Source organism: Lates calcarifer, linkage group LG8 (assembly GCF_001640805.2).
Source record: "Lates calcarifer isolate ASB-BC8 linkage group LG8, TLL_Latcal_v3, whole genome shotgun sequence".
Lineage (NCBI taxonomy): Eukaryota > Metazoa > Chordata > Actinopteri > Centropomidae > Lates > Lates calcarifer.
Window position 1 is genome coordinate 10332628 of NC_066840.1, and position 25070 is coordinate 10357697.

Genomic DNA, 25070 nt, shown 5'->3' on the forward strand with positions numbered 1-25070 from the left:
TGATGCAGTGTTTTAGATGAGATCACTGATCTAACTCACTCATCTGAAGAAGTTGTCATATTGAACTGCTTTAATGAGATATGACATGATCTTTTGGAGGACCTGTTGTTTAACGTTTGATTCTGTAAATATAAAATGTGAGCAGAAGCTGCAAATATACAAAATTCTCAGGAGTGCAATTCTTTTTTCATAGATAAAAGAAAAAGTAATTGAATGTTAAGTGTCTCTTGACCTTGAGAAATGGTGAAAATTAAAAAAGGGACAAAGACAGAGGACAAAACTGTGAGGAAGGTTTAAATTGAACCTCATTATTAAATTGTAACGCTCTGCTGGGGAGCAAAACACAATTAAACGGAGTGGTCTTTTCAGCCAGGTCAGCTGTGGAGAAATAATAGCTTCTAAAATGAACATATAACAGTCAAAACATCTTATTTAACCTTCTCAGGCAAAGACAGAAAATATGACTTACCCGTGGCCCAATGTCTCCTTGGTCACCCTGTGAGAAAAACAGGAAAATAACAATTGTCAGCAGTTATTAACGCTGTGTATGCACACAGGACCAATCATGCAACAGAATACTGCTACTGTGGAGCAACCCTGACAGACAGGCTTGATACTCATGTGCTGGAAGGAAGCGACTCAAAGGTCATCTGTCCCCCAAAAACCAGCTCAGGATGTCGGCATTCACTGTATAAATCGTTTGATAGGCCACAATTGGAATCATCTGACAGGATGTGATCGGTTTAGTTAAAGTGTGGGGGCGCACGTGCTTGGGACTGTCGGTTCTCTGATGAGGATTTGGGAGTTCATGTTCTCATCACAGCAGCAGCAGCGCCACTCGCATGATTACATGAAGGGAGCCAATTTTCCAAACCTCAGCATCATCCGTCATTTGCAATCCCCCCGCTCATCAGACCAAGTCCTGCCCTGACAGATGCTGTTTACTGCAGTTGTGTTGTTCTTGTGGTCGTGCTTATCTGGACAATTTTCGCTCGAGTGCAAAAACGCGCACACACACACACACACACTCACAGATACAAAGTTACTCATCAGTGTGTACACAAATGACCGCATGCACATACCTCCTCCAGCTCTCACAGCTCTTTCGGTCGCTAACATCTTAGACCGGGCAGAGGTTCACAGGGGCAGGAGAAAAACATCTGGCTATCATCGAGCCCCGAGGAAGGGGCCTGTAAACCTGTTTAGTGCCTTGACGTGAGAATGTGTGGAGACATATGAGCTCCTACATAACTACATGTAATCTATGGCTCATTTGATGGGGGCGCACAGTGAAAACGTGAACGTGGGAGGGCGGACAGAGAGAACACCTGCGAGGTTCTGTGAGTATGTGTGTGCTTGCGTTCATGCCTTCTCTGAATCTCTCTGCCTGTGAGAACACACCCATCCAGAGCATTGACTTGTCTGGCAGGGCTGGTGAAATCCATATTGAGGCATACCTTTTCTCCCTTGGGCCCGGCTGGTCCCTGTAGGAGGAGAGGAGATAATCGGAGACAGTTGGTTAAGATAAATCAGTTATCATATGAGCAGCATGCATCATAGTACAGTTCATCTTCAGCTGGTGTCAAGCAGAGAGTATTCGATCAAACAGTAAGGAAAGGCGGTAATACCACTTAATGTGGTCGTGCCATTGAGACTGCTCTATCACGTCCTGTTTGTTGGAGTGTATTTCACAATAAGAAGACCATATGACATGAGCTGGCGGTGAGAATCCCTTTTAAGATTTTCCTCTTTGAGAGATAAAAACTATTTTTGCTGAGAGATAAAACTGAAAGAGCAAAAAGTTCCTTTGTTCTTCCACCAGTCTTTCTCTCAGAGGGGAACTCTTAAGATGTTTTAGACGAACACTAACTAAAAACATGGGGTCTCAAAACAGGCCTCACTTACAGTATACCGTGTGTGTGAGACAGTCACACTTTGTGTTGGGGGGTTTGACATAGTCTTATGAACACCAGGCACCACAGATGAGATAATCCCCGCCAGCTCGGCTGTGCTGTGCCCCGTGTCCATCTCTTGTGTTTGCCAGCCTTGGTCTGTCCACTGCTGACAAGTGGCAAAAGGAAGCCAAATGTGGCGGCACCACAAACCGCAGACTGACTGCAGGCCCTCTGTGACTGTGACGGAGAGACAGAGAGAGAGGACTGCGTGGAAACCTGCCACCAACCATCTCTGATCTCAGCCACAGACTCTTTAAAAAGTGACAGCAGTGGGCAGATCTTACCTCTTACAGCCCAGTCGCCGCTTATGTTCAACGTCTTTGTGTCTCTATTCTCTGAACTGCCCATCCTTTTCCACACACCCGTTCCCTCTTCCTGCTTTCACTCAGTTCCCCTGTCTCTATATATGCTATGCTATCGACCTTGAAGCCTCCCTGTCTGATTCGTTCCCCCTTTTCCTCATGTCTTCTCTGTGCAGCAGACATTTTGTCTGGACTGGAGCTCTTATTTTGTTCAGGAGTGTACGACGCTGAGGAAGGAGCAGGGTGGAGAGGAGAGCCAGTTTGTTAATGTGACTGGACACATGACGACAGGCAGCAGCTGATCTCCTGCTATTCTCTCTGCTTCAGCTCAGGGCGAGGAAGCAAGATTTAATTCAAGTGACTACTACTCTTGTAGGTGTGTAATTATCATAGGAGATTTTTTAAAGTTCTTAGTTTTCTAAGTCTTGGGTTTGAATATTTCATTCATATTTCTCATCTTAAATCTATTTAAAGGGGAAATTACAGGAAACTGTAGTCAGTATCAAGTTTTTCTCTGGGTGAAATTCAATGTCTTTTTATTTTTTACATTCCCTACATATGTTTAGTTTTACTTTTTGATGTCCATGACAGGTTCACTTTCAGATGCAGTATTTTTTGGAAAGATTGGTATTTTAAAATATGAAATTATAAAGGCATTTTGTAACACAAAACCTGAAGTCCTTATTATCTCTCCCTATTTCCCTTGAGCACTTTAGTGACTCTGGCCGTGAGGTCTGTGTCACACCTGCTGTGGTTTTTACTGCAGATCCTCTGTGATGGGGAGATTCCTCTTAAAGGACCGACCCAGCTTGAGGTCTCCTTTAGCAGGAAACAACAGCCTATAATGGTGTTTGGAGAGGAGCTATTCAAACAGCTCTCATTATGCTGTGAGCGGTTTACGTTTCAGCAGATGACGAGTCACCCTCTCATCAGGCACAGCAACCAGAGAAAAGGGAGCTGAAGGAGGAGGTGAGGGATACTATAATGACTTTTTAAAGAGCCTCTGTTGAAGGTTATAAACTCTATTCTCACTGGTGTGTAACCCATTCGCTCTGCTTTGCCCGTTTCCACGCTGCACCTGGGCGTGTCGGGGAGTGCGGCGGGGTTTCAGGGGAAGGCTGATGGATGGGACTCAGAGGTGGAGTGCAAAAGGGTTTTCAGCACTCGGCTCAGTTGAGCCATGACTCCCCCGTGGCAGTGAGCCCTGGGATCTGCTGTTTGACTTAAGAGGTGGAACAAGAAACAAGATGGCTACCATGGGCATTTTACTCATTTGCAGCACTCCCATAGGAACAGTAAAAAAGATTGATGAGGTATAGCAAACTGTCACCTGTCTAACAGGCTAAATACCCACCCTGCTTTCACAGTTAGACAATCTATGAGTATAAATTTGCTTCAGTGCAACGGATATGTGATATCAGAAAGCCAAAACAAGACAACAGGTGTGCAATGGTATACCTGGCTTCCTTTAGGACCTGGAAAACCCTGAGATGAGGGGAAAAAACAGAAATAAAATTAAATTCAAGTCAGTCATGTAAGGCAGGATTTACAAATGTGTGTGTGTGGGAATACTCACTGGTTTGCCATCCAAGCCAAGTGGACCCTGTTGGGAGACAGATAAAGAGACAAAAGTATAAAGTTATACGAGTTATGTCGACACAAAAACATGAATGAATAGTTCGCCATCTTGGGAAATATGTTCACTTTATTTAGAGTTTGACAGAGGTAGAGATAAGGAGACTGATGCCTCTCATCGAACTCTCAGCAAGAAGCCCGGTAAGTGTTTTTCCAAAAATCCTTTAACGACTGGCTTCAAAAACATCTACTGTAATGTTAATAAAGAAAATGATTAAGACACTGTGAAGATGCTGTTTATTTTAAACCTTTCCCTTCTAAAACATCTGTTATCTGTTAGTAATTCATAATATTTGACCCATCTCTCTGCATCTCTCAGGAGACAATGTAAATGATCTCAGGTTGGAAAAAACAGTTGGACAAGTGGATTTGGGAAAAAAAAAAAACCTATCAAGAAAGGACAGTAAAAATGTTGCTTGTAAACAACAGAGAAGAAACAGCTGCAATTACAGGAAAGTTGAGGATAAAAAGTAGAAAAAGGGAAAAAGTCATTCTATGTATATCCTGCCCCATTTACTGTAACTCTGTGTGTGTGTGTGTGTGTGTGTGTGTGTGTGTGTGTGTATGTGTGTGTGGCTCAGATACTGAGATGTTTCCAGGTGGTTGTGGTTTATAATTACTTGGAGTTTGGATGTCCAACATGAGACTGTAGGCGGATTTGGTCCAGCTGTATTAATCTGCCACACAATCTTTTGTGGCGATGAGATAATGAAACAGGCAGTTTAAGTAGGTTAAAAGTCCCTGTCCAACCTCACCCAAGTGCTGAAACGGCAGTTCAAGCTGTCCACTTTGTTTACGTCAATAAAAAACAACCGAGCGGTTACTGAACCTCTCCTGCAAAGCGGCGTCTCAGTTCAAAGGCACCAAACCTTTAGATCCCTATTTAAACCTAGAGGAGCGGTTGGGCCTTGCATCAAACTTTCCAAAAACACTTAAACGTGATGTATGTGGTACAGGCTAATGTTGACTTCCTCCTTAACGGCCGTGCTCTGTGTTAAGCTAACAGTTTTTACAGGGTCCCTTGAGTGGTTTGGTTGCTTGGCCCTTCACAGCCCTGGTGGCTCTGCAGACTGGAAACCATCATTAAACCATCGTCATCTCTGGCCTTGGATGTGCTTATATAACTTAGGCTTTTCTCTTCATCTCTGTGCTTTACCAGACCCACGGGTGCTATCTGGCCTGAGGTCCTGCAGTGAAAACCTGCCGCAGTGTCATCGCCGCCTGCTTTGATGGATGGACGGTGGGCACATGAGGATGAAGGGGAAGAGGAGAAAACACAGGGAGGGAGTGATATGTGGAGCTGCTTTCATTAATAGTTTGTGCGATCGTTTACTGCTCCTCTTTAGTCTTGTAACAGGCCGGCATAGCCATAAACTCTCATCAAAAACTCAAGTGGTCAAAAAGAGAGATTTGTAAAAATACAGAGAAAAGCCTTTGAGGCTCCCGATGTCTTTTTGATGAAGGGCCCCTCATGAAATCAGCAGTAGGTGGCTGAGACTGGCGTGGAACAAATCACTGGGACCAATCGCACGGCAGTAATTTCACCACGAGTGTCTGCAGATGAAAGGAGTGTGAAGAGTGAGGATGTAATGCTCTGTATTTCTCTCACTGGATGCTACATACAGTACTAGACAGGTAGTTTCATCGCTCTATTAAATGCAGGCTCCCTGTACTATCATGTCACACAGGGGGTGAGAATTTAAATGACCCTACAAATGGCCCAGTGAGTTTTCCCAGCTATCTCTGCCCCATGTCTTGGGATCTCTGTGCTGGTTTACTGTATGTGTGTGTGTGTGTGTGTGTAAGAGTGGGGAGACATCTCTGCATATGGGAGTGTTTATCAGGGCTCGGCTCCTTCAAGACTCATCGGGATGAGTAGACGAGGTGCACATGGTTAGGTCATCGGCTGCTGCAGAGTCTGAACTGGAGTAAGAGAAGAAGACTGATTTATGGCGGCTAACAAGCCACACAGTGGCCTGTGAACTATAGGTACTACTGCTGTGTGTGTGTTTCTACATTTTGTGTCTGTGAGAGCGGGTTTATTCTCAACAATAAAACCCTGAATCTAATATCTGCCAGCTGACAGATTGAATATAGCGGTATATAGTATCTAACTTCTATGATCTTACTTAGTGGTATCCAATATGGAATAAAATAGGACCCAGAATTACTATGGCTATCTGTAGCAATAATTCAACTAACAGTATGGCAGTACAGGAAGCTCTTCTAATGCTGATAATAACAAACTTTTAAATATAGGAGCCTTATTTAAATCAGCACCAGAGGTCACAGGGAAACCAAGGGAAAAATAAATCAGCAGGGTATTTATGAGAAACAATATATGAAACACAGAAGTCAGGGGGATTGGATTTTGATGTGTGGTCCTTAGTAAATTCTGTGCTTTTCTTTCTGTATGGCCACATTGTTCTACTGTACCTCCTACAGTACAAGACAGACTGCATGGTAGGGAAAAGAGCTGGAATGCAAATAAAAATAGAAAAGGCAGACAAAAAAAAAAAAGCAGAAATGAGCCAATGCTAAAAATCTCTTCATCTCATACCACAAATGGATCGGGCCGGAGAATAAAAGGAAGAAGGGAGAATAGAGGAACGCTGGGGAGAAAAAGCTGGGAGAATAACGTTAAGAAAAAGTGAGAAAATAGGCCTGAGATTACCACCAAAACCTCAAGTGAATGTGGGGGAAAATGAAATAATGCCTTTTTATGCGTGTGTGGTTCTTTGTGTGTAGTTCTACTCTGCAGCGCCATCTTGTCCTGCAGAGTCCCTCAGCAGATTCAAGAAAAGAAAAAAAGACTCGACTCAGCATTCCCACCAATTAGATGGCTTTTAAACACATCTATGGAAAATAACTTTGCCTGCAGGAGGGTATATGTCTCTGTCTGTGTTTGCGTGTGTGTATGTGCATTCATTTCAGTGAAACAGGGCGAGGGGCGTCTTTACTGTCTTTATTGTGCTCCCTATGGTGCCAACTGGCAATTATCCGGTAGGGTGTAATTGTTGAGGATGCGGCGCGAAAAGTTGGTGTCTGCACATCAGAGCAGACGTCTCGGCCAGAAACACACATGGTAATGTGTCGCACACATTAGGCTCAATGAGTGTAATTATGTGACGCCAAAATAAAGGACGATGGGGAGAGTGGATGCTCTACTTTCCCTCCGTCTCTTGCATCCTTTGATATCATTATCTTTTCCTCTTTTGCAGGGATCCAGGTTCCTCCTCCATCTTCTCCTCCTTTGCCTCCTCTCTAGTTACTTTCATGTTGCCACGGTGTCAAAACTCTACTCCATGTCAGGGCTACATGAGCACAATTTGTGATACATGACATTTGCTGCTTTGAAAAAAACGTAGTGGCTGCATCCACAACCAAAGAGCAGAATAAAGCATACCAGAGAGTGCTGTGTGATTTGGGACAGAAAATTACTGACATGTTGTTGGGTGACTGTCTGGCTTTAATCTGCGCTCAGCAGCCTGGAAGGCTGAACAATGGAGGCCTTGGCCTGTTTCTGCTGAGCGAGGTCCCCTGTCTGTCACAGACTGGCACCCCCATATAAACACACTATAGTTGTCCGGCTGCGCATACGAATGAGGACCAATTGGTGTGTGCGGGTGTGTGTGTTTACTCCTCCGCTTTCCTCTGTCAGTCTGTCTGACTCTGATTGTTTGACAGCGGGAAGGCCCTTTTTCTGAAACTGAAACCCCCTCGCCTGTGATTTATGAGAGGAAGAAGTGACAGGGGTTACATGAGGAGAGAAAACATACATCAGCACACATAAACACACACACACACACACACACACACTTATCAGAGCGTTATGCTTCAGATCAACACAAACCACATGTCATTAACACTGTTTACCATATTACTGATGCTTCAGTGGAAGTGGGCCGCTGCATGTATTAGTCTCATTGAACTTAACGTCTGCAAGACATGTGTGCCCCACACACTGGCACACACGCACGCAGCTTTATATAACTATTGTTATTTGTTCACACTGTTGAATTATGTGTTGATGTGTCTGGTTACAGAATTAAGACTCCTGCCTGTTGAGGGTTAAAGGCTCAGTTTCTATTTAAGTCACAGAGACATAATAAGGGTGAGAGAGGGCAGGAAAAAAAAAAAAGTAAAGTGCTGGAAAGCGATCCAGCTGTTTGTTTTAAGATTGGAAAAATAAAGAAAGAAATCCTGTTGGCACAAGTGGCACAACACAGTTTTGCACCACACTGCTCTCCGGAAGCTGACTTGACTCTTGTGTTGATGTGCGCATGCCCTCTGCATATGAGCGGTCCATGTGAGAGGAGTTACGGGTGTGAAAACATATCACACACTTGCATTCACACACACACACAGACCCCTGACCACTTCCACAGTTCTGGCCTTTGTTACAGAGATGTACATAAACTATGGGTGGTTGGAAGGAGTTCACACACATCTGCACATATGGACACAGATACGCAAAGCGCTGCTACCCAACAGGAAGAATGCCTCTTTGAGCTTCAGTGTTGGAAACTTGATCACCTCTGTGGCTAGTAAATGGAACAATGTGCTGTCTATGTAAATTGTCAGTATGATTAATCTGCTGTTGTTTCACTGTAACTTCATACACGCAGCTTTCCAAGTCATCATACCCAAACGTATGCATCATAACAGGAAGCTGCCTCTTACACTTAGAAAACAGAGCTCCTCCAGTTGTAATTGTGGAGCTATAAGGATTGATTTCATTATGCTAACCAGACTCGGAAGGATTATCCAGATTATATTGTTTTACAGATGTAAATTACATCATTTTATCAAATAGATGTTTTGCAGTTAAAAACAACAACATTACAATGTGCCAAGACTTTTGGATTTCTAATGAGGACAGTGACAAAGATGAATAGAGTCACAGGCAAACAAACACAAAATGCAGACACACTGCTCTACGCGCTCAGTCCACCTGTGTGTAATTAGCAACAGGCATTTCCCGTCAGGAGGGCTGCACAGTGCCAGGCAGACTGGGAATCTGACTGGGAGAGAGCCCCATGGGGAATGAACTTCCCAAAATTCCCAGTGAGACGACATATACATAAGGACGTGACCAACAACACGCTGTGTAGTACAGGGTCACCGTGGCAACCAGACAGCAGGGTCACATGACAGGGGGACAGAGGGTCTCATACACAGACCCTTGCACATACTAATGCTTCAGTTAATCTGCGCCACACTACGCAGACGCCCTGTTCTGGTGAATCCAGCTGTGCGTTCGGCCTGAGCTCTCGAAGGGACGAGGGTATATCTGTATTTGATGATGAGAATTTGATGACGGCTAAACCACAAACCAGCAACAGAGCCATGAGCTGCTCGTAAAGTAAGAAATAGCCACTAGAGGCCGCTATATCTCTTGATAACGCTTGGCTCTCAGTCATCTGGTACACCTCACAGATGGAAATCAGCGATCTGCTTTGCATTCAGTAGTCGTGCATGTACACAGTTGTATGATTCAAGTGTTAAACCTCATTTAAAGCTCAAGGCCATGATTTGTGCCTGTGTATGAATGTTTCACATTTTGATTCCCATGTTTACACTGAAGTGGTTTGTGTTTACTGATGATATCTTGTCAGAGTTGCGCCTGAATATTTATTTATTGTTTCATGTTTTCTCATTTAAACTGTAATATTTCAAATTGACAAAGGGGAATAAAAACCTTTCCGCTCATTTTTCCACTCTTGTCTGCTTGTCTTTAACTACAACTGTCTTTGTGTGTGACTCATTTCTCAGTCATGGGGCAGGAGGATACATCACTGATGAGGAATAAGTGTTGAAGATCGCAGCAAGGGGCAAGAGAGCAGGCAGTGATTAGACTAAAGGTAAAAGACAGAAGACAAATACCTAATGAAGCTGTGGGAAAAGCTGGAAATGAATCAAAAGAAAAACAACTGAAGGGAGAACAGAGACATGATTGGGTGAATCGAAGAGTGACAGGATAAATAACAAATCAAATTTACCGGGTATCCATCCCGTCCAGCCTTGCCCTGGTGAGGTTAGAGATTAAAGCATGAAGCATGGAGACAGGTTAGAACAGAAACCAACAGATGCACAGACCACGCTGTATTTACATCAGGATGTCTGGTCATCATGTGACCATATACAATTTATTCTAATGGGAGATGATAATGATGATAAAAGCTCATGGTTCGGTTTTTTATGAAAGCTTTAATTCTTAGTTATCTGCTGTTTACACTTTGTTTCTGGCAGTTTCCAGCCGATATACTTGACTGTTACTTTGTGGATTCGAAGGTGACTCATTTCACATTATCACACCTTCCCATGGACTTTATGGGCTGCATGAAGGATTTCGGATGTGTTCAGGAAAAAGAAATTATACATCGTTTCATGCATACTTAGTGTAAACCAGCTGCACAGACACTTTTCTCCAGTAAAACCATTTGCTGGATTTACCAAATGTCAGTTGGACACGGCAAACATCAATTCGGATGTTTCCATAAAAGTGTTCGGGTATGAGTCATTTCCGCCTCAGCATATCTGATCTGAGCCATATGTCACAGAAAAGTTTTGATCAAAAAATTTAAAAATAAATTCAGATATCAATTTTGCCATGCAGGTGCATTCAGATTTTGATAAAAAAATAAATAAAATCACAAACCTGAAGGCAACAGCTGTTTGCACATAAAGTGTGTGTGTGTATATGTGTGTTTTTAATCTATTGTGTGTGTGTGTGTGTGTGTGTGTGTGTGAGAGAGAGAGTGTCAGCAGGAGTTATAGTCCCATGAAGGAGAATAACTTGCTGTTAATAAGTCACTGCTCCCTAACCATCACCACAAAACACACACACACACAGATACAATCACACTCATGCACACATACACACACACTTCCCTAGGTGGTCCGTTTATTGCCATGCTCTGTGGATGCACATGTGTGAGTGAGTCTGTGACAGTTTTGTGTGTCTGTGTGTTTTACTGCTGTGGGAGAAAAGATCATTTTTACCTTGAACAGTAGTTTGTCGAGCAGCATTCAGTGCACTGTGAGGGATGATATACTGTGTGTGTGTGTGTGTGTGTGTGTGTGTGTGTGTGTATGTATAAATGTGAAATCTCAAACAAAGCTGTCCTCTTAAGTAGAGGCTGATTTTGATTATACTACCTGAATGAGATGAAATTGTACTTACAGGAGGTCCTGCAACAGAAAGAGAGAAACCAGACATTAGTAAATAAATTCTGTACATCTCCACTGACACATGAAACACAGCACGTGTGAGTTATGGTAACCTCTGGTTTGTACAGCAATCAATTCCTCGGAACAATGGTATGCAACAAAAAAACTGCACATGCAATGTGGTTAGTTAGATGATGACTGTAATTAACCACCTAAATATGGTACAGAACAAGCTCATTAGAGCCGCTGCCAGTGGAGTTTGTGGTGAACCCGTTATGATAAACAGACTTCTGGATAATGGGTCATGTTTTGCATTAGCATATGAAGTCATGTCAAGACTTTCTTGCCTAAGAAGATATGGGGATATTAGATGGAAAGGTCGGGGTGTGCTGTTGAACTGTGTGTCCCTTTGAAATATAAAAAAAAGATGACACAGAGGTTTCTCTGAGGCAGTCTTTTCAGATCTGATTGAAATACTCTGATGTTGAGTCTCAGCAGCGAGTCCATTCTGCTTCTCATAACCAAAAACAACAGTAATGATCAAAGCACTCCTCTCATTCTTAGTGGTCTTGGTTTTTAATGGATAAAAAACATTCTCTTAAATAAAGCAGCACTGAGGGCACTAATAAACCACCCAAACCCCTACAAAGAAAATATATTATTTAGCTATTAAAAGATTTTATATTAGCGACCGGTTTATATTTATCTGATCTAAATTTTAAACCAATCATGATGCTGATTTATAGGACTGTTAACGCAATTACAGACTGAGGCACGATTTGGAGCGACGCCACTGCTGCAGCTCTGGTACGGCACAGCTCATCAGCATGGATACAACACTAAACATCTACATAAACTCAGGGAGATTGAAGACAGACTCCCTCTAGGGGAATGTGGGATATTTGTGGTGTTTTGTTACCATTCAAACACACAAAAAGTCCTGCTAATGCGACCAGAATATATGTAAGCCTTGAAGTTTTGCTGTTTAATTCAAGGGAAGGGGCATTTTTGGGACAAGAGGAGTGAAAAGAGGGATGGGAAAATGGAGGTGGCTAGATTGAGGAGGTGAGAGGGGAGAAAAGAAGAGAGGGGTGCTGGGGTTTATGAGGCATGAAGACCAAGTCAATCAAGTTTGGCTGTGTCTAGACGCTGCGACAAGAACATCCTGGGCTAGACAGTTAGGCAAACAAACGCAAACCGGCAGTAAGACCAGCTTTAAGCATTGAACTTGAGACAGGTGTGTGTGTGTAAGTGTGTGTGTGGAGACTGATGAGAAAGAAAGAGACAGAGGGGATGAGGGAGAAAGATGGAGGTAAACAGAGGAGAAAATGAAAACAAGTAAAAGAGCAAACAGAAAAAAAAGCGAGTGTTGACACAGGAGACGAGGCGACAGCGAGAGCTGATTTTAAGATGCTTAAATATTCCGTCTGCCCTCTTTCCTGTTATTCACATTTGTGTTTCTGTTTCTTGTCTCCACTCTCATTTGTTTTTCTGAGAGAACGGGGAAAATCTCTTCTGGTCTAGTAAAATACTTGTCACAGAGTCATCAACTACAGCGAGAGGATGGCGCAACAGTCTGTACATGCCACCTACCCCCGTACTGAGACCCAAGATGTGAAGATGCAAAACTAAACAAGAAGAGGAGAGAACCTAAACAGAACCACATCAATACAGACCCTCCTGCCACTGAGCATCAAATCTGGGCTGAAACCTAAACAGACAACTTTCCTTTAATGAGAATCCACCCTGCTACAGAGAAGATGGAAATTGCCTTATGGCATCACAGAACTCAGAGGGACTTTCGAAATCTATGCTGTTTAAGAGGTGGTTGGATGGTAAAGAGAATATGGGGATTTAAATTAAAAGTCTGGTGATACTCTATATTATTCTTATTGTTAAGAAATCCCATGAAAAAGCCTAAACCATCCACTGTCGTCGTCCAAAAATTACACAAACCAGCCGCAACGTTGCACTGGCTCTGTCCCATAAACACTGTAATGCTGCCGTAAATACTCAGCGGTGCACCAAATCAGCAGCTGAGAACTGTCCCCAACGAATACAATTTTAACTCCTGTTTGAGTGACGTTTGCTAAAAACTACAGTGCTCAGCTGGTTTAGGAAATTACTAAGCATTTTTGAAAATGGAACCATGTATTTGTGACATGTATTTAAAGATTTTACGTCCTCAGTAGGAACAAATGGGCTTAGGACTGAGAGCTGCAAAGAGGCAGAGGAAGTCAGAAAGTTTCAAGAGGCCGACTAACACATTGTTGGTTTTTGACTTTTCATGTAATTTGTTGAGAATAAAGAAAATATTAAACATCTCCAGCTTCATCGTTAAACAGAAAAACCGTACGCAATAGATTTTAAAAATAAAGGGACCTTAGCACTGCTGCTTAGCGCCTGAAGTTTTATACTAAGTAGAGCAATAACGCCTACTGGTGATCTGTCACTTAGTCAACATTTTCACAGGAGCAGATCACATCTAATAAATCTCCACAACAGTGAATCACAATCAGACTGGAAATTTTCCCATCTGACACACATCCTGCAGAACAGCTACAGTCCTGCAGGTTTTGATAAAATCATCACAAATTGTTGCACCGCAATTTGGTGGATTCCTCACTTCAGGATGACTAAAACCTGTACGACATCCGTTCTGTCTGTCATGACGACCTTTTGAGTAACAAGAGTTATGTCCCCGCGCTGTTTTGGTTCCTCGATGAGTGTGTTGTGGTCTGGTTGGAAAGAAAAAGCAACACAATAATGGCGGGTAGTGATGTTGGCAAGGGAGAATCTCATTAGGCCCGTACTACTGCAGCTGCTACTGCTCAGTGAGAACGACTGACATCTGGGCAAAGTTAGTGCAACCACATGGCCAAAGTTAGCGCTATGTTGCCGCAAATAGGGAGGGACGGGGAGAAGGGCCAACTGCAGCCCATCATCTGCCGGCCTGACGCACGGGTCACTGCTTTTACCAGCCCTCGAACCTATCTAAATTGAAAAGAGGAAGAGTGTGTGAGAGAGTGTGAGAGAGAGAGATGAAGAAAGAGTGCGTCTTCCAGGAAAAGAGGGAAAGGGGAAATAAACAAACAAAGCAGGTGGTGGGCGTCACTTACCAGGATCCCCTCTTCTTCCCATCCTTCCTCGCTTTCCTGGAGGCCCTGTGAAAACACACAGAGCAATAAATCCCCCAAATCAGCACTGCAGGGATGAGTAGAGAACAACCAAGCATCACTTGCTGTTTCACTGCTGGTGGTTATGTGTTGCCTGGCATTACATCTGTATGAGTTGGCACAATCCTAAAATGTGCATAAGTGACGTAAGCACCGATTCAGGTGGTAGAGACAAAAACAAAATGGCAGCAAAGATCCCATCATACTCAGAACTAAATGTACTGTATGATTTTACATCAGGCTGAACACGCTGGACCATCAGGCATGTCTAAGACCAATTCTCCCCTCATTCTGCCTGAATATCAGGTTCACCAGACCCATCCCTCACTGCCTGGGCTCCATCCAACCACCTCCCTCCGACCCTGTGGTGATGTAGCAGCTGGTATACCACCACCTTTCCAGTAAAACGATTTCTGCTGTTGAAGGAGAGGTCTGGTAGAGTTGTGAGAAATAGAAGGAGGGCCGCAGAGGAACCAGAGGATGATGTGGCCAGCGAGAGGGCCGACCAAGACTCTTAGACCTCATGCTGCTATAAGACCATGAATCATTTCTTCACCGTCACTGATTTGCGTCAGTGTCTGCCTGGTAAAGTAACAGAAGTATTGTTTAACAAGATGGTGCAACTGGCTACACAAAAACACACAGATTTCTGCTAATTCTCAGAAAGACTGTCTGTGGCTGTTCTTTAGCTTAGCAACAGGCAGGTCTGTCAGTTCTCCACATATTGAAGCTGCTTGGTGCTGTAGTAAGAGCAATATCAAGCATTTAAGGAGGAGTCTAGAGGATCATGTCTTTTTTAACCTTTTTAACCTAATCATTACCTGAGATAGCTTTGCATTTATCCAACACAAAGGTTAGTCCTTGCCCTCCTTTTCTTTTGTAATATTTAAAGTGAAACATACAGTTTGCAAATACAAATAATAAAGTGTTCAATCCTTCAACTATCATAAACTCTGTGTTAAAAGTACTATATGTAAGTTTTTTTGCTGCACAGCCAATGATAGCATTAACGGCTGTTTATTTATTTATGGTGAAGAAGAAACATTGTGAGTTCAGCATCAAACTTCATTTCTTTAGTTGCAAAGAGCTGTCTCCACCAGTGGAAAGCATTGTCAATGTTAACTCTTTTCTTCTATTTCTATCACTCCTTTTCTTCTACTGAAGTTAGCATACTAACCAGCTTGCCCTGCCTCATGATATCACTTTACAATAGTGAGTCACTGTAGCATCCAGTCTACCCTGAGTCCACCAAGAAAGGATGAAGAAGATGGCTGAAGCTCTTGGTAAGTAAACAGCTGTTCATTGTTCATGTTGGCTATGTAGCGATAGCAAAAAACTTACACATTGCGCCTTTAACTATGCAGTACATCTTAAATTTCCTCTTATCATACTGCTTCACCCTGCAGCACAAGAACAGTTCTGATTTTTTTATTTTCACGTCCTCTACATGGACCATCATCATCCCCTTATTTTTCCTCTTTCTTTCCATGTGCCCATCCTCCCACACTCAGCCCTGATCTTGTAATGAAATGGGAACCATACCCGGGTACTGTTCCTGATACTAAGTGGTTGTGGCTGCAGACATGTTTTCCCTATTGTCATTATTGGGGTTATTGTAGCAGCCTAATCACTTCCTGACTCTGCCAGCCTTTTCAAAGAGAGCTCAATCATGCTCCTCCACCTCCTCCTCGTATCTACCTCTTCCACTTTCATCCCTCTCTACCTTTCTTTATGCAACAGCAATAAGCTATTAATGACTGTGGAAACTGAAGGATGAAAGAAAAAGCATAAAAATAAGTTAATTGTTGCCATTGCTTTCATTGAGGCTTGGCACTATCTATCGACAGAGTGCCACTGAACCACAGTTTTACCCAAGTCTACTGTTGCTCTTTATCTGATTCAATTTAGTTTTTAGCTCCTGGCGGACTTTTTTGGCAAACAAAAGACACAATTAAAAATGTAACAATGGAGCCGAGTACAGCTGTGAACCTACTGACTCTCATTTAAAATTTATGTTTCAATAATTTTAATCATTTAACACCTCCACACCTTCAAACCTCAGACACAGATGCCAGCTAACACACACACACACACACACACACACACACACTCTGCCAGCCACAGCATTTATATTAATTCCCCATATTCCATAGTGGGCTCTACTTCCCTTGCTTCGGCCCCCACAGCCATAAACAGCAGCATGGAGCTGCTCTGTCGGGGAGCCAAAGCCTCTGCAGGGAGAGAGTGAGAGAGGGCTGGAGCATTTCCCTAGGGCTGGAGGGGAGGTAGATGGGGAGGACAAGCTGGACTTTGGGGGGGGGGGAGTGGCAGGATGGGGAGGAAAGACAGTAAAAAAAAATGAAATAGAAAGGATGGAAAGAGAGATATCCCACAGTTAAAATGACAGGAGAGTCCAGGAGGAAAGATGGCAGGATGAAGGGGGTCTGCAGGGATGGATGGATGAATGGCTTCACAATCCTTTAAAAATCCTTGTACAACATGATTACTGGACATTTAAAGAGCCTCCTCAAGCGGGGATATGCATTATAAGATATGGGTCACCAGGGGCCATGCCTGCTCTACCTTTATTTGAGACATGAAAGACGGCAGTCGGCCATGTCGACAGGTCAGTCGCCAAATGCTGGAGGAGCCGGGCGTCAGAGTGACTGAAACGTGGGAGTGTGATTGGTCCTGAGTGGCAGGGTTGAGGGAGGATGGAGGTGGGCGATGACAAGCTGATGTAAGACTGGATTGACTGGAGCGATTAATGGGAAAAACAGCTGCACAGGAGAGCAGAGTGCATGGAAGTGTGGAAGTAGTTCAGATTCCTATTTCGGGTGCGAGCGGTGAACGCATACCTACTGAGGTGCAGACAAACAAGCAAACACGCATAAATACACTGACACATGACGTGACTGAGGTGTCGTCTTGACTTCCTGTATCGCTGTGACATACAACGGTCAGAAAATGTCACACAGGCACACAAAAATAGAAAAGCCAGAGGAAGAGATAGTCTGGAGGATCATGTTTTACTGAATGTATGTAGCTATGCAGTAATGGGCTGTATCATAATTTGACTTATCCTCTTTCCCCTTCTTTCTTTCCAGAGGTCAACATCAAAAGATGGTTATACAACTCAAAGACAAAACACGACATATCCCCAAATGATCGGTTGGTTTATACAATGTGAAGCAGATGGGAGGATGCCAAAGGAGCACACAGAAGGGACTAAAAAAGAAAAAAAAAGAAAACAGATGCAAAAAGAAAGAAGAAAATGATGCAGTGTAGAGCAGATATGGGAGGACAAGTGCTGAATGTCCTTCACTCACACAAGGTGTTGAAAAACCCCCAAAGAAAGAAAGATGGACCTCCGCAAATGTCAGACAGTTAGGAACGAAAACTACATCCTGCCCATAGATCTCTCTGTGAGTCACACACAGACAGTGCTGGACACATGCGAGCTCACTTAGCATCAGCTGTCACGAATATGAAGAGTGATAATGCACACATAAACACACACTGAACTGGGTTTGAACTGTGTGTACATTTTCGCCTGAAGCTCTGCATCTCAAGTTAACAGATCCTTTTCTATATGTGGGACTGGAAAGCATGCAGTCCAAAGTTTGACTAGAGGCCAACTACCAGACCAATCCTCCTCCCCATAGGACTGTAAAGTGTGTTTATGTGTGTGTGAGAATGTCAAAAAAACCTGAGTCTCAGAGAAACAAACACATGGATCGCAGCCCAGATCCAGCAGTCTTCATTAGTCTTTACATGGGAGGTTTTTTAGGCAGCAACTGGAGAATGGCCCACACCACTTAGCATCACTGTTCTGCCTACAGGCTCTCTCTCACACACACACATATGGAAAGACACACAATCCCTGATTCACACAATCACAGATTCCCATTAAGACTCACATCCACATACTGAGGCATATTCAACCTTCCTGTTGACAAGAGCAATCGACCTGAGGAAACAGCCTCTCCATCAACACTTTTACTGGTGACACACATACAACTCCCTCTTTCACTTTGTCTGTATCACTCTTTCTTCTCTTTAAACTTTTAGAGCGACAATTTGCTGTCACCAAATGCATCTCAATATGCTCCCTGTGTCTCACACACACACACACACTCTCATAGCTGTGGTTCGGCTTTGATTTAGCTACTGTGACATTTCTCGCAAACAAACTGCTTCCAAGGAACCAAGCGCAGGATTGGTCAATCGCCACCAACCAACCAACCACCCCCTGCCCCCATCCTTCTCTTCTTTTAGGCCCCATTTTGTTTAACCCAACAACTGGGAGCAATAAAGAGCCAAATGAAAATAGCAGAACGTGATACTCCGTATGCATCTATCCATCTAACCCCCCCACAACTCCCCCCGCCCTCCTTCTACCACTCCACTGTTGCATACTCCTCCTGCAACAGAGGAAAATTTAATTTAAATCGAGAGGAAGAGAAAAGTGGGGCAGGGGTGTGGAGAGGAAGGGTGTAGGTAGCGAAGGTCAACTTTTTGCTTCCATGTTAGCTGGAGGCGATGTGTCTCTGCAGCACCTCCTTTCTCATTTCTTCTTAAAAAATCCCAGTAGCAGATTTCCCTTTAATCAGTATGAAAAAGAACAAACCGGAGATTTTCTCTTATCACTATTTCATACAGACGAACTGCATTTTATTGTATAACTGCCAAGAGGCTGAATTTATTTGCTCGTTACGAGACGTCTGAGTCAATTGCTATCATTGAAATTGTTTACTGATGCTGAGGATTCCCCTCCTTCAGTCGGTCTTGTCTATGCGCAGATTCTTCTTTGTCTGAAACGAAATTTACTTCTTCCTAACAGTCTCCTGATCTGTCATCGTCTCCCTGTGTTTGTCCAACTCTTGTTCCAATAAAATGGGGGACACATGCTGGGGATGTAAACAGCAACAGAAAGAGAAGAAGACAACGGATGTGATTCACATGGCGGTGATTCATTCTCCAGCTGCCCTGCATCCTCTCCTGCCCTGGGTCAGACAGGATTTTAGTGGCTCAGACTGGGTTCATGTCTATTCAGTTTCACAGTGAGTACAAAGTCCTCAACCATCAAATCTACTTGTGTTACCTTTCATAAAGGTCTGCGCTACATGTATGCAATATCCAACATCAGTGTTTGTGTTTAGACTAAACCACTCAATGTGCAAAATATGGAAATGTGCCTCATAATAATCCACCACATATTCAGTATAATGACTTTTACTTGGCTTCGTCTCATTAGACTCAGCAGTCTCTATGGCGTATCAGTTTCACAAGAGATACCGGTATTACTCCTACAACCATGGAAACAACAGACATTGATAGATACTGTATGTTGCGTTACAGCTTACAAATAAAATGTAGCTTTTTGTGTTTTTTCTTTAAATACTCTTTTCCATCTTTTCTGTCCTTATTAAAACCGAATATGTAAGAAAATAATGAAGTGATAAACATTCCTTTGTCACCAAGTGGGCTTGGACATTTGAGGAAGGTGATGTTGTGTATGTTTGGGGTCAGCAGGACCCCAGAGACCAACAAGCTGTTATAAAACTCCAAAAACAGAATCCTAATAGACTCATTTTGAATTTGGGAGGGGAAGTGTGGCATAAAAAGTATTGTCAACACCAATCACAGATATATAGCATGTGAAAATCCGCTGTATTTAACAAGGTTTTTCTGCTGCGGTCTCTGAAACCCCAAACAGAAATAACACTTCATTTTCTGTGGCAAACTTTTGACATATGTCATCAGTTCAAACATAATGTTTATAAGCAATTCTCATAAAATTAGCTGAAGTCACGAAGAATCGAGCTGATAAAACAATGTTAAGTATGTTTATTGAGTCCAGGAGAGGGACTGGGGTTTTTCAAACTGACAAAAACTGTGGTAAAATTTTCATTGACTGTTTAGCTTCAGCAAATTGTTCAATTTCTTAAAGTTAATAAATGAAATGAGGAACTGTCATTCAGAGCAAAAGTTTCAGAATAAAAGCACTAAAAATTATTTTTGCTAATATTTTCTCCATCTAAGATTTCTTTATGTGTCCAAACCTACACCCTCAAACACATCTCAAATGTTATTCTTGTAGATTATATTTATGTAGCTGTTAATATATCATATATTATAACCTGTCTGCCTGCGGCGTGGACTGTACTTCACCTCTCTGCCTGTTAAACTGTGGCTAGAGAAAGATGTTACACAGTAAACATCTTTCTGGTATTCATGCAAAGGTCATCTGTGATTGAGAAATAAGAAACCGAGAACACATTGGTACCAAGTCGACCTTCCTGTTTTACTTTTCAGCATCAAGTGTTGCGTGACTGTGGAGTGGATTTCTCTGAGCTGCGTGTGAGAGGGTGTCTGTGCGAGAGGGTGTTTGAGCGAAGGAGCGGATGCCAATTTCATGCCCATGCGATCAACGTACAGTTTTCTTGACATGCTCTGTCAGGGCTGAGTGACGCTGCCGTAAACCTGTGGCAGAAAAAGGACGCATGCATGCTCTCACAGCTGCAGGGTCGTTTAGGTGTTTATGTCCAATGCATTATTCATTTGACCCTAATGAGCACCATCTACAAAAAGCTTGTCAGGCCTTCATTTATTTGGGTTGTAATAATCACCGACAGTTCATTTGTGTTTTTGGAGTTTGGAGCTTTCACTTGTGGGAAAACTGTGATTATGTATTTACATTTTGCTTGTGAGCATGCACAGGTCGTTGGAGCAGCTACCCTGGCGTTCTGCTGTCAAGTTCGCTGTTGTGATGTGCGGCAGGTGGTTTGCGTTGAATGGCAGGCTGGTGCTGAAAGGCAGTCTGGGTAGTCACCGTGTGTCACAGCTAATGAAAGGCGAAGGCAGAGACGGGCCTGCCCCACACAGAGAGACAGACACAGTCAAAACAATGAGAGCGGCCTGGCAAGAACACTGCTAGCACCAGCCTGAGCACAGCAAATAACAGTAGATCACAACAAAGTGGGACCAGAGCACCCGAAGTTCAGCAGCCAGAAACAAAAGCTTTGTATTCAGGCTACAGCAGCTGTATTTTTAGGCTCAAACCAGGATGGCAAAGGTAGTCTGGGGGTTGAGAAGAGGGATCCATCCAGCTCATGATACACCTTGTCTCATGACCGATTCTTTTAGTAGAAGGCAGCCTAAACATTAGACCCATTCATTAAAACAAACCTATGTTACTTCTGCTGAGTAATGGACACTGTGGCCTTATGATCAAAAATGATAATGTATAACATTAGAGCAAAAAGAGAGAAGTCCTCAAGTATCCGAAGTTGAGATACTTAGCCACCATTAGCTACTGGTCACACCAGACCAAGTAAGACTGTAGCAGCAAAGATCCATAATTGTACTGAAGTGAGCAACAGTTTTATAGCTTATGAAATCCAATTTTCACAAAGCAAAACAATCTTCAAAGTGTTATTTCTTCTTTACAAAATACACAGTCTCACTTTAAATACATGGCACTCGCCGTGTGAAAAAGAAAATCTGCTCTTTTCCCTGATGTTGTTATATTTCATACAATTGTACAAAAAAAATGGTGTAAAAAATGTTAAAGAAAAAAAGTGTTTAGAGAACAAGAGAGGAGAGAAACACCCTGAAAAATGTTGAGAGTTTGGAGTTTGTTATAATCACATGTTAATAAAAATGTGTCTGTGGATTTGTGTCCTTTTGTGTCCTTGCATGACGATGCCTTAAACGAGTTGACCCCAGATAAACAAACCCCACTCGGCTGCAAGTGAATCACACATGAGGGTGCGCACAAACATTCACACTCAGATGTGTGTTTGTTGACGCTGGGCATGTTGGTGTGTATGGGAGAGGCTTGGTTTTCTCAGCGTTACTCAGACGGGCTCCTGGGTGGTACTTCCTTTTGCAGGGACTGTAACCACAGACGGTGGAATTTGGGCACTCAGGAGGATTTTGTGCGTACAAACATGACTGCATGCAAAATGAGTGATCCCAACACCTTGATGCACACCTACGCTCTGTCGGCCGCAGGTTAGAAACAGTGCAGCCATGTGTGATGTAAGTAAGCACTGGTTATTGACAGACCCTCCTGTGACCAATCGGCAACCTCAGATGTGGAAACCAGTGAGTCCCGTGACGAATGGGGGAAGTGGCTGAAGGCAGGCGACAGCATCCATTGGTGCGATGTTGGGGTGAAAATGAGGGTTGTGTTTGTAGATCAGATCAGATTGGGGGGGGGGCCATCAGTGCTGCAGACGACTTCCAGGAAGTCTGGAGGTGTGAAATCTGGTCTTCTGGGAGAGTAAACATGAGGTTTAACACAAACGGACGCACATGTAGAGTGGGGATTAACAAAATACACAGGTCACCTGAAGGAGCACAGCCCTGAATATGGTACCTTGAGCATCCAAGGTGCCAGACTTCCTTTAAAGGGATTTGGATAAAGTTTTTAAAGCTGACACAAGGCAGAAGTATCAAGACTCTTGCACAGTGATGAACGTCAGCAGCATCAGTGTGCTGCTGTGGTAATTTGACAAGGATGGTTTGAAGTGTCGATTTCGTCCAGTGCCAGTCTATGTCGAATGGTGGTCTGTAACAGGATAAAATCCCCTTTTATCTTTGTATCCTTTATCCATTCATAAAATGTGGTTCTAGTTTGATGTTCTGGAACATGTTAGAGCAAAACCGGAGAGCCAGGCGTGGAGTTGGTGGGGTGTGGGGGGGTCTTCCATTGTAAAGGAATAAGGAGAAAAGTCCACTAATCACCATGACTTTAAATGAAAACTTCAGTATTTGAGTGTGTGTGTGTGTGTGGCTGTAACAGAAGATAATATGTAAGGCAGTGCGTGGGCCATGGTTGAAGAAACATGGTGTGAATGTTCAAAAGGGAGCTTTAGCCTCCTTCTTTAACCCTCACAGCTTTTGTGGAAAGAATTCCACCCTCTGCCTTTCTCTTGGCTTTCTTCAAACCAAATTACAGCTTTGCCTCGCTGTACAATTTCTGCCAATTGAAATAAAATTCAAATCTCCCACATTATTTCCAGCCCTCTTCTTTTTCAAAGGTGTCTCACCTCTCGTGCCCTCAGCCCTTACCTTAAGCTAGCTTCTTGCTCTGGTTTCTTTCTCCTCCTCTCTCACACCTGAAACAGACAGGCTAATTACAGCCTCTGTGGAAGCCAAGGTGAGATCAAGCGATGTCAGAGCTGCCAGCCACGCACCCAGTGGTTTATGTGTAATGGGCAACATGGTCCAGGTGGTCCAGAGGCTGATTATGCAGTCGTGACTTGGCGTGGCATGGGTTGAGCCATAAAACACATTAAACCGACATGCCAAACACTCCTGCTTGCTATATGAGGGACTGGACAAGCGCCTGTTGAGTACAGGAATAACGGGCACAGTGAGTTATTATTAACCATAATGGAGATCAGCAGACATGTATACTTTTTGAAGTCACATTAGATATATTATCCTCTCAGCTACACATAAAATAAACTGAGAAGTAAAGAGATACGTGTGGTGAAATGTGTTCCTCCTACTTCCTGCTCATGTATACAGCCTCTCACACCATTCACAGCTTTCCTGTTCCCAGCTAAATGTTCCTTTATTTGTATTTCCACAGTGTGGTCACCTCTCTCAACTCAGCATTTCAGGATTTTATAAAGCTAAAATCTTAGGAAAGTACTGATTGTGAACACACTTCCACATTTCCACCATCCCTCACTTGCCTTTTGGCCATGAAAGCTCCAGTCTGTACTTCCACTTCACCACTATCGGCACACTTTTTCTCCATTTTCCTTATCTCCTATCATTTCACCAGCCCTGGCAATATCTGGCTCAATCTGTCCACTGTGTGCCAATACTCCACTGTCTCTAGTCTGGTAGTAATCATATCCCTGTGTAAAGGCCTCTGCTCTGCCAACCCACTCTGGCTTAAGCAAACGCCATCTGATACATGTGGATCAACAATCGATGGCTGAGAATCAACATTAATGTGGAATAAGTTGCCCCTGGCCAATCATGGAAGGATTTGATTGAGTATGTGGAGCAGTGCCACATGATATCTAAAAAAATAAATAAATAAAATCAGCGGACATTATGTTATTTTCCAACATATGGTATGTAAATATCTTTTGGATTACCCCAGATAAGGGATTTGAAATGAAACTAATTCTCTGCACTCTAGGCTTACGGGTTATCTGGCAAGAAAAACGTAGATGTTGAAATACCATTCACTGTGGAGCAAATGAATAAAAAGGTTGAGTGAATACATCTACGTAGTGGGGGCCTTGGCTCACTAACAACAGGACACATATGCATACATACACATCCACCATATATACACACATAGAACAGACTGGTGCACCATCAATCTCAGAAATGTCAGCATATACCTCAGCACCTCAGTACTGTTGGAGTCCACACCCTGTGTTTCTATAGCTGCGACGTTGCCAGACCTACAAGGCTTTGGAAGTTTAATATTTATAATGATGATGAAAATAAATAACATGTATCTTTTCTGACTGATTTACAATACAAATACAATATACAAATCAGAGTTAAAATAGCAAGGATCCAGCAAAAACTGTTGTGTACAATTTGTGTGGCAATAAACAATAGTGAAGAACGTATGGGTATGGTGTTTTTTCCCCCAAGAAATTAACAACACACACAAGTAACCATTCATACAGACAGTAAACGTCAGGCAGGGGTGATTATTTTACTGTTTTTTAAATTGTTAAATTATTTTGTCTATGGGAATCATATAAAGCTTTTCAGTTAGAAGCAACAGTGGAGGACACATTTCAGTCGGTACTCAAAAAATACTGATGTTCGAGACCCTG

At 43.0% G+C, this 25070-nt stretch overlaps 1 protein-coding gene across 1 annotated transcript in view; it reads right to left on the minus strand.

Moving 5' to 3' along the window:
* The window catches only part of col23a1a (collagen type XXIII alpha 1 chain a), a 114794-nt gene that overhangs the window by 16695 nt on the left and 73029 nt on the right, over positions 1-25070 (minus strand). The window contains exons 3-9 of the mRNA XM_051072238.1: positions 14185-14229; positions 11079-11086; positions 9895-9921; positions 3834-3860; positions 3716-3742; positions 1458-1484; positions 470-496 (exon numbers count right to left, since the gene is read on the minus strand). Coding sequence (XP_050928195.1) covers positions 470-496; positions 1458-1484; positions 3716-3742; positions 3834-3860; positions 9895-9921; positions 11079-11086; positions 14185-14229 — 188 coding nt within the window. The remainder of the gene's footprint in view (positions 1-469; positions 497-1457; positions 1485-3715; positions 3743-3833; positions 3861-9894; positions 9922-11078; positions 11087-14184; positions 14230-25070) is intronic.